This window comes from Rutidosis leptorrhynchoides, chromosome 10, assembly GCF_046630445.1.
Source record: "Rutidosis leptorrhynchoides isolate AG116_Rl617_1_P2 chromosome 10, CSIRO_AGI_Rlap_v1, whole genome shotgun sequence".
Lineage (NCBI taxonomy): Eukaryota > Viridiplantae > Streptophyta > Magnoliopsida > Asterales > Asteraceae > Rutidosis > Rutidosis leptorrhynchoides.
The window spans coordinates 258,569,738-258,580,642 of NC_092342.1; the positions used below are offsets into that span (position 1 = coordinate 258,569,738).

Below are 10,905 nucleotides of genomic sequence, written 5' to 3' on the forward strand. Positions count from 1 at the left end.
CAAAGCACACATATTTGAACAGGTCGACTTAAGACACTTGATTATAACAATAAGCAGTCTAATATGATGCACATTATTTTTCCACGTTTTTATTTTATTAGTTGACGTGATCAATTTAAAGTACATCCAAGTTTTACATAGTTTGAAATGAATTTACACGTGGCATGGCCTTATTGGTTAAAAGTACTTATTTGCCGGCTCTAAACATAACAAAAAAACTACGGAGTTTCCAAATTTCACAAATGGCACATTCGGAACTGAACTTTCATTTTCTTTGACTCGGTCTCGGAGGACAAAGTTCCAACAATGCCCCTGATTAATCATTAAAAACTCACCATTAATGAGGATATTTAAGTAATTTCATACTAGCCGGCACCATAGTATTTAGCCTCCAATATTCAAAGAAATGTATGTATGCTTTTCTCGTCTCTCTAAAATGATGCTCACCGATAAATCTCGCCTTGAAAAATCACGAACAACAGTGAAATCTCGATACCAATCTCCTGCCGTCGCCGTCACCGAACCACCACCAACTTTATCTCTACTGCCGTCTCTTAATCAGCTCCAGAAACAACAAAAAACATCTCTAAAAAACAATAATTCTGGATTGTTTCATGGAGTTTGGCCTTCTTCAACTCAATCATCGAAATCGGACAATGATAATCAACCGACGCTGGCGGATTATCTTGGAAGTGGTAAAAAAAGGGACACTTTTGGTTCATCTTTTCTTAGTAAGCAAAGAAGTTGTTCAGAGTTTAATCGATTTGAGAATAATCCAAAGAAAATTAATAATTTGAAGGAGAATCATAAGCCTATTATTGGCGGTGGGTCAATGAGATACACTGGAAAGTTCAGATTCCCGGGACGATCATCGACTTCTTCTTCATCCTCATCTAGTGACGGAGCTAGAGAGGAACTATCAGGTAAATAAAGCGTCCTTTCAAATCTCTATGTGTATGTTTATTTAGGGAAATCTCCCTTGTAGAAGACCACGAGGGTGGTTCTTAATATGGGCTAGAAAGAAAGGTTCATGGCTCATAAAATTTAAGTATCGAAATTTGTAACACTTTGAATTAAAAATGTTTGAGCTTTCAAATTAACTATGAGTCCGTATAAACTAGAGTTTATACGACCAAAATGTAAACGGACTATCACCGCCATCGCAAATCGGTCTTCTGTCACTGCCACTGCGACTATCACCCCGATCGGTCTTATGTCATTGCCATGGGAAACGGGTTGTCACCGCCACCGCAATCATTTTGCTGTGAGTGCCACCGCAAACAGTCTGTCACCGCCAGTGAAAACGGAAAGGGTCTCACCAAACTTTTCTCATTTAGTTTGATCGTTCATTCTTCAACGGTTCAAATTGATGGGACATATTAGAGAATATTCTATTGAATATATTATCTTAGGAATTAGTGTTAGAGATAAATAAATTACTAGTATATTTTATATGTTAGTAATTATTTAATTTTCTATTTAATGTGTTAACTTGCTATTCAAGATATGTTACCTTATATATATGACATATTGTATTCACTGTATAATCAATAACGATCAATTAAATTCTACTCATAGTTCTATCAATGGTGATAATTTGCAGAATTTGCAACAGTTGTTTTTTTTTTGTTAAAGTACACAATCCTTTTACAGTTATAATGTCAGGGAGACTATCAGTGGATGAAAATGAACTTCGCCAGAGATCATACTCCCGAATGAGATCAGATTCTTTCTCCGATGATTCCGAGGGCAGTGACATCATAGGATCTTCGTTCGTCACACAAAGAAACTCACCTGCATCCTACATGGCACCAACTATAAGTTCTAGAAAATCCGTATCTGATTCCCCAACAAAATTCACTATCAAGAAAGCGATGAAAAAGGCGAATTCATTATCTTTGACATCGAAATGGGGTTTGTCTGGACGATCTGAATCACCACCAGTGATAGCAAATTCTTCATTTTCGAGCTCAAAACCTCCAACAAGTCCCTCAAGAACTGCTAAAAGGAACTTCTTACATATGGGCCTTGATTTAATTAAGAGTAAAAAGAACGGGTCGGGCTGTTTGTCACCTCTTGGTGCGGGTATTGGTATGGTTGAAAATGTTCATCAATTGAGGATGATGAATGGTAGTTTAATGCAATGGAGGTATGCTAATGCTAGAGCAAATGTTGTAAATGAATCACTTAATAACAAAGCTAAGGTACATTACAGATTAATAAAAATCGTCTACATATGTGTATATATATATATATATATATATATATATATATATATATATATATATATATTAAATTAGTTTAACGAAATAACACTATATTTTACATATCATTATGAGAAATACATTTTTCTGCGAAATTGACTATTTTCTTGAAGAGTTTGATCATTTTTACAAACAATCTGAAACTGCAGAGTGTTTCACTACAAGCTTGGGAGAGTCTGGTAAAGCTGCAAGAATCCGTTCTACAAAAGAGATTACAACTGGAAAAGGAGAAGATGGGAATAAAGCTTGGTTTGATACTTCATTCTCAAGTGAGTATTTGATTCGGAATAAGTACAATTACACACATAATGATGTATCTTACTACTAATCACCAAAGGGCCATTGGCCCAACGGTATCGAGGTGGCCTTTTCAACCATGAGGTTGTGGGTTCGAGTCCTGCTTAGGAAATTTTGTAATTATATATTGTGGTTAATTCCTGTAGTGGTGTGTGTGAGTTTGCCTTTATAAAGAATCTTACTGATAATCACTTAATATGCGGTTTGTTGTATAGATAAAATCATTGGAAGCATGGAAAGACATGGAAACGAGACATAGATCAAACGTTTCCATGACCAAAGATAGTTTAGAAGCTGTTGTTTGTCGAATAACACTCATCGAAGGCGCAAAGGTATTATTATTGTTTGATAAATAATTTCAAGAATGATTTGTGTTTCGGCTATTATTTAAGGAGTATATTGAAAGAAACAAAGGTGCTGAATAATTAAGAAGTATTTCAACAGTGAAACACATGATGTTGAGCTTTCAGCATCATGTCTGTAACGAACACACTCAATGAATGTTGAAGGTTCAACATCATCAGATGTCTGTAACAAACGCATTATGTTGAACGATTCAGCATTCAATGTTGAACTATTCAATCTAGAGACAATTAAATGTTAGTTATAGGGTTTGAATGTCCGGATAAACCTTTGAATCGTGTAATCACTTTCGCGATAAAGTATTTCGACCTTATACATATGTTGCCTTAGGGTTACACGAAATCTTTATTCGGGATAAGACAAAGGCACAACTCCAATATAGGCAATTAAAATTGGAAGTCAAGAACATAGATAATTTGTATATATCGTGAATGATCAATCTTTCATCATCATGAAAATGAGACAAGTATCATCTATATATAAACTATGAAAGGTCACCATGAAAAGATGCATCTTTTGGTATAAAAGTTTCCATGAAAAGTCACACCTTTTGATTAAAAGGTAAGACACCATTTCATTACAAGGTACACCATTTCATTAATAACGACACATATTCATGAAGAGTCGTGTCTTTTGGAAAAAGACACCAACTAACAAACATAACCTTTCACTTGGATTAACCAAGTTAGCTTATACAAGCGTGTACTCCACACTCTCCTAACTTATATTTGAGCTTAACTCGAAACCCCATTGTCTCAAGTAAATCACCTTATAACACAAAATGATTGATGATACTAAAATCACCAACATTAAACGCACCCTAAATCTTATCATATATGTTGCATATGGTATAGAAATTTTTCAAAATTAATATGGTTACAATATTTTGAATCTAAATTATTATCTGTTTCTATGTAGATGAATACTCAAGCAACTATGATTGCTCTTGGACATGCAACGGATTTGGTGGACTCCGTGATGTCTACGACTCTGTCTTTGATGCCAACGGTATCATCCATTCTTTTTATAAATAAACGTAAAAACTATATATAAAATTCATGATCACTAAGCATTCTGCCTTTTAATAGAAATGTGAGACTGTTTCAATATTTACGGAGCTTGCAAAAGTTGCAATCGAGGAGAAAATGTTGCTTGAAGAATGCTTTGAACATTTCAGAGTGATTTCAACATTAGAGGTAATCCTATAAGACCATTTTACACAAACTTGGCATGTGAATTAATCTGTTAAATAAGTGAAGCACTAATTTTTTCTCAATGCACATAACAGACTAAAGAGAGAAGTTTAAGGTGTAGTATCATCGAAATGAATTCATGCCTTCATGCTGATTGAAGATCCAAAGTTACAACAGTAAAGTTAGATAAATATAGTAGACTAAAAACATACATGTACTTATTCTACAAAATTATGTGAAAATGTACTTATTTCAGATATATTCGTAGTTATTTTGTGCAACATGTTACAATCTCAAAAGTAATTGATTCACCTATGCTTAGTGAAGTTATGTATATAGCAATCAAGAAACTTCAACGTTTTTAATTGCCGTTGATATATAATGAAGATATATCATATGCTTTTAAAAAATATAATTTCTTTCATTTCCATAGTAATGAGGTAACTGTTGAGTCCCCAAAATGATTAACGATTTAATTAATGCAAAACAGCATTATATACACTAAAATGTTATGTGCAGCTAGCATGGGTTTATTTACATATAGACAACTTGTTGCTGTGTCAAGTGTGCTAGTATGTTGTCTGCTCTACCAGCACAAGGTAGACAGTATTCTTCAACCAGCACATGATGTGTGCCCAACAAATTATGAAGATCAAGTGAACCAGTAGAAGAACCAGTATAGCTGGTAGCAACATACAACACTTAGACAGCTATGCTCCATTACAAGCATAATGGTTTTCTGTGTGGTCTACATCAATTGTATTATTCAACAAAAGTCGAAGACAAAGTTGAACAGAAAAGAACACGTGTCGGCGGCTGACAAGTGACCTTACAAGACCACGTGAGAATGCAGAAGTTTAACGCATGTGCAGACATGTGTTAATACTTTGTCAACGCCTAAGGAACCCAACATTCTAATTTTTTATTCAAATAGTGGTGACAAACCGAATTGGGATGTTCCTGCAAATAGCTACCAAAGAGGAAAGAAAGAGAGCACGCTCTCTGATGATGTTGTCTACATAAGTACAGATATCCTATATACCAATGGACAATAGATCAATTACATGGATAATAGGACTCCTATAAATAGATGTTTTTCAATATTGTAATACTTAGTTGTGTGGGTTAATTTAAATAGAGTTCAAACTTGTAAAAGCTTTAAGATACCCTCTTAGGCTTAACTTAGGTGTAATCTGTATCAACCAACTGTTTATTTCGTCATTGAACAGTTATGATTATTTGAGAATTATATCAATAAAAGAATAACGTTGAAAATTACCCAAGACTTATTTAATTATCTGCTTGAATACACTTAATCTAACGACCCATCCTAATCCATCTGGACGAATACATAATATATATATATATATATATATATATATATATATATATATATATATATATATATATATATATATATATATATATATATATATATATATATATATATATATATATATATTTGGTTACATCGCTAGATAATTGACCTCTATATGATATATTTTACAAACATTGCATTCGTTTTTAAAAGACAAACTTTCATTACATCGAAAGTTGACGGCATGCATACCATTTCATAATATATCCAACTACAATTGACTTAGTAATAATCCTGATGAACTCAACGACTCGAATGCAACGTCTTTTGAAATATGTCATGAATGACTCCAAGTAATATCTCTAATATGAGCAAATGCACAGCGGACGATTTCTTTCATACCTGAGAATAAACATGCTTTAAAGTGTCAACCAAAAGGTTGGTGAGTTTATTAGTTTATCATAAATAATCATTTCAGATAGTATAATAGACCACAAGATTTCATTTTCATAAACATCATTCTCGTATCAGGTATTTCGCAAATTGCATAGAGATAAAAATCATTCATATGGTGAACACCTGGTAACCGACCTTAACAAGATGTATATAGAATATCCCCATCATTCCGGGACACCCATCGGACATGATAAACTCGAAGTACTAAAGCATTCCAAATTACAGAATGGGGCTTGTTGGGCCAGATAGATCTATCTTTAGGATTCGCGTCAATTAGGGGTGCACTAATTCTCAAAATTAGTGATGTTCCCTAATTCTTAGATTACCAGACTATAAAGGGGCATATTCGGTTTAATAATCCAGCTATAGAATGTAGTTTTAAGTACTTGTGTCTATTTCGTCAAACATTTATAAAGCAGCGCATGTATTCTCAGTCCCAAAAATATATATTGCAAAAGCATTTAAAAAGGGAGCAAATGAAACTCACGATACAATATTTTGTAGTAAAAATATTCATACCGCGATACTGAACAATGCAGGTTGGCCTCGGATTCACGAACCTAGATCATTCATATATATATATTAAAACATATAATTGTAATCAAACAAGTTTATATATTTATTTTATTAATATACTTATTATATTAATAATTTATTAACTATATTCATCTGTATATTTTAAATACTTAGAATATATATATATATACATATATATATATATATATATACATATATATATATATATATATATATATATATATATATATACATATATATATATATACATATATATATATATATATATACATATACATATATATACATATACATATACATATATATATATATATATATATATATATATATATATATATATATATATATATATATATATATATATATATATATATATATATATATATATATATATATATATATATATCAAATTAAAGTATATGTTAAGTTATTTACTTTAAATATCCTATTTTGATGTTTTGAAGTATTATCTCATGTATTAAAACTTAATATATATTTATCTTCAATCTTTGAAATAAGTTCTTAATATAATTTAAAAAGGTAGATTATCAATGTTTCTATATTAAATTAAAATATTTTTGTGTTAGTAATAATAATCATAAAATAATGGTATTAGTATTAATATTAATAGTTGTAATAATAATTGTAGTGATAATATAAAAATTCTAATAATAATATTAATAGTTTTTAATGACAACAAAATACAAATTTTAGTAAGGATGATAATAATGATATTAATAATGATAATCATATTTATAACAAAAATGATAGTATTAGTAATAATACTTATGTTAATAATGATAATAATAATAATAATAAATAATAATACTAATACTTATAAAATGATACTAATATTAAAGATAAGATTACTAAATATAATAATATTATTAGAACTTATAATAATAATAATGATAATGATTATAATACTTATACATGTGATAATAACAATAATTATAACACTAATAATAACAATAATAATATTAACAACAACAACAACAACAACAACAACAACAACAACAACAACAACAACAACAACAACAACAACAATAATAATAATAATAATAATAATAATAATAATAATAATAATAATAATAATAATAATAATAATAATAATAATAATAATAAAGGAAATGAAGAAAAAAAATAAACTACCTCCAATGAAAAGGCTGTTAAAAAAATGCTCCATTAGGGACTCGAACCCCCGACCTCTCGAATACCCGTCATTCTCCTAAACCGTTTGGGCTATTGCCCGTTTACTGATTAATATCCGATTTCAATTATCTATAACATGTATTTTCTGTTTCCTAATCTCACCTTCCTCTTCTTCAATCACAAGACCGATTACCAAACTAAATGATCTTTACCAGGATTTAAAATCATTTAACTGTATCTAACAATTTCCATTATCTTCTTCCTTTTCAAAAATTTCAATCGACCAGGGAAATCAGACATGATAATGAGTTGCAGTTTAAATTAAAGTTTGGACTTGAAATAAGATGTATAAATACAACAGAAACGATTCTTTGTTCAAAAGTCGATTTAACAGAAAAAAAAAATAAAGGTAGAATATTCACGCAAGGAACACAAAGAACTCCAAACTCGATTCAACAATCTAGACTATTTCAGCTTTCGACTTCAACATGAATTATATTGTAAATAGCTCCTAGAAACTACCTGAATCATTAATTGATTCAAAAACATCAAAGAAATTACGAATTTCCCCAAAAACGAAACGGTTGACTTTTTTTAAAATTAAGTTTGACTCAAGAATTAAAACTCGATACTAAAAATTGGCAATTGAAACTTTGCAGATAGTTTCTATAGTGGATTCCTAACAGTTCGACATTTCTAGTTTTTTGACATTTTTTTCGATTTTTATCAATTGATTAAAATGACTAAGAACAGATATACCTGTTCTTGTTTTCCCAAAATTCTCTCCTTTCAAATACGAGTTGCAGTAGTAATTATATAGTGTGATCGAATAATTGATGTAGGAACATAAATTGATTAATTGATGTGGACTTATAACAAGATCAGACAGGAACAAATTCTTGAGCAGGAGATGAAGAAGAAAAGTAGAAAAAAATTGATAACGACGTTCAACAGAATTTGGAATTGCTTATGAATTGAAGTCGACGGCTAAATAATTTAATTCGACAGATTAAACAGAATGAAAAGGATTTGCATACCTATCTGTATATATATAAATGTATATATCTGTGTTTTTATATATATATATATATATATATATATATATATATATATATATATATATATATATATATATATAGTGGTAGGATCAAGAGGGAAGTAACCAATCGGGGGGAAGCGGGGGGAAGCAAATTTTTTTTTTTTCGTTTTTTGAAAAAACTTTGTTCACGAACATTATAGATGAGATGAAAATATGAACATTTAGTAGAGACACTTTGTGATAAATGTTTTTATTTTGGCGGGAAAATGCTCGAAGAAGTAATATATAACAATTATCGTGTTTTTCGAGCATATGTTGAGGTTTTAGCTATTGGGGTTTAGATATTAGGGTTTAGATATTAGGGTTTATAGGGTTTAGATATCAGGGTTTAGAAATTTAGGGTTTAGGGTTTAGATTTAGGGTTTAGATTTAGGATTTAGATTGAGTTTTTAACACGAACGGTTTAGAGTTTAGGGTTTAGGGTTTTGGGTTTAGGTTTTAGGGTTTGGTGTTTTGGGTTTATGGAATAAACCCAAAACACCAAACCCTAAACCCTAAACCGTAAACCCTAAACTCTAAATCGGGCTAAATTTTACTTCACAAAACATGAAAAAAAAAAACGTTCATATTCTTCATGAACAATATTATCTTGTATGTTATTTTTGTCGATCGCTTTCCCACCTAAATAATAACATTCATCACGAAGTGTCTCTTCTAAATGTTCATATTTTCGTGTGATCTTGATGCCGGAAAAAAAAATTCCAAAAAAAACGAAAAAAAAAAAATTGCTTCCCCCCGCTTCCCCCCGGTTGGTTACTTCTCCATTGATCCTGCCCCTATATATATATATATATATATATATATATATATATATATATATATATATATATATATATATATATATATATATATATATATATATATATATATATATATATATATATATATATATCTTGTATATGTATTTATATAAAATATATAACTGTATTTATAGTATAATATATCTGTATCTGTAAATATGTATAACTAACTATATCTATATCAGTTTATTAAATAAATAAAGGAACATACTAATATTAATAATACAAACATAAATACTTAATATTAATATTAATAAGAATAATGAAACTAATAATAATGATAATAGAAATAATGATATTAATATCATAATAATACTAATAAGAATGATGAAAATAATAACTTTAAATAAAATGATAATTTTAGTAATCAAGTTAATGATAATACTTTTGATAATCATAATAATTAAATTTATAATTTTACTAATAACAATGACACTAATAATGATAACAAATATATAATAAATTAAATGCATCAAACTTTATATCTATATGTTATATAGTAATATTAATAATACATATAGTAATATTAATATTTATTTTTTAATCACAATGAAAGTAATAAGCATAATAACTATATTTTAACTTGTAGTTAAATATATTAATATTATAATTTATTAATTAGGTAATATTTAATAATTATATAACATATATATAATAACCTACATTTAATATTTAATATTTTATATATTTATATATCTTAATATAAAACAATATACATATAATATTAATTATGTATAGAAGCCATATTTATATATATACATATATTAAGATTTATTTTAATAATAGTTTATTTATTTTATATATTACATTACATTTTCAATTCAGTTGATTGATTTGTAATTTATTAATTCAATTTATTATATATACTTATTTTTTCTTATATATATATATATATATATATATATATATATATATATATATATATATATATATATATATATATATATATATATATATATATATTTATTTACATTTTTATTTACACACAATTGTTCGTGAATCATCGGGAATGGTCAAAGGTAAAATGCATTCATTAAAAATAGTTCAAATATTTTGGGATTTGGTTTAATAGACTTTGCTTATCGAGTCGAAATCATACAAAGATTAAGTTTAAATTTGGTCGGAAATTTCCGGGTCGTCACAGTACCTACCCGTTAAAGAAATTTCGTCCCCAAATTTGATTGGGATCATCATGGCTGACAATAAATATATTTTCATGGCACATACGAGCTGATAGATAAAGTTTTATTACTGTTGAGTAATATGGATAAGATAATTCGATTACTCGAAGAGTACAAGTGAAGCTATCACAAAAGAGTGAAATGAGAAAATAATGTTTCGTCATATCCTTTGACGTAGATATGGTTGATTTCCGGAGTTCAAGGGATTTGGAGAAAATCTTCGTGATAAGATTTGATTCTCCGGT

The 10,905-nt window shown here is 28.8% G+C and overlaps 1 protein-coding gene across 1 annotated transcript; it reads left to right on the forward strand.

The window, feature by feature from the left end:
• The first annotated feature begins 436 nt into the window (after window positions 1-436).
• LOC139870982 (QWRF motif-containing protein 3-like) lies at window positions 437-4,424 on the forward strand. The gene is made up of 7 exons (XM_071858741.1): window positions 437-923; window positions 1,654-2,204; window positions 2,414-2,533; window positions 2,777-2,893; window positions 3,843-3,932; window positions 4,013-4,120; window positions 4,213-4,424. The coding sequence occupies exons 1-7, from the start codon at window positions 437-439 to the stop codon at window positions 4,273-4,275; spliced, it is 1,536 nt and encodes a 511-aa protein (XP_071714842.1). The 3' UTR covers window positions 4,276-4,424.
• The last annotated feature ends 6,481 nt before the right edge of the window (window positions 4,425-10,905 follow it).

Excerpts from the sequence above, each read along its gene's own strand:
- LOC139870982 (XM_071858741.1), top strand. The coding sequence starts at position 437 with ATGATGCTCACCGATAAATCTCGCCTTGAAAAATCACGAACAACAGTG. Across the intron at positions 2,894-3,842 it reads CACTCATCGAAGGCGCAAAG|ATGAATACTCAAGCAACTAT; the intron begins GTATTATTATTG and ends GTTTCTATGTAG. Across the intron at positions 3,933-4,012 it reads CTCTGTCTTTGATGCCAACG|AAATGTGAGACTGTTTCAAT; the intron begins GTATCATCCATT and ends GCCTTTTAATAG.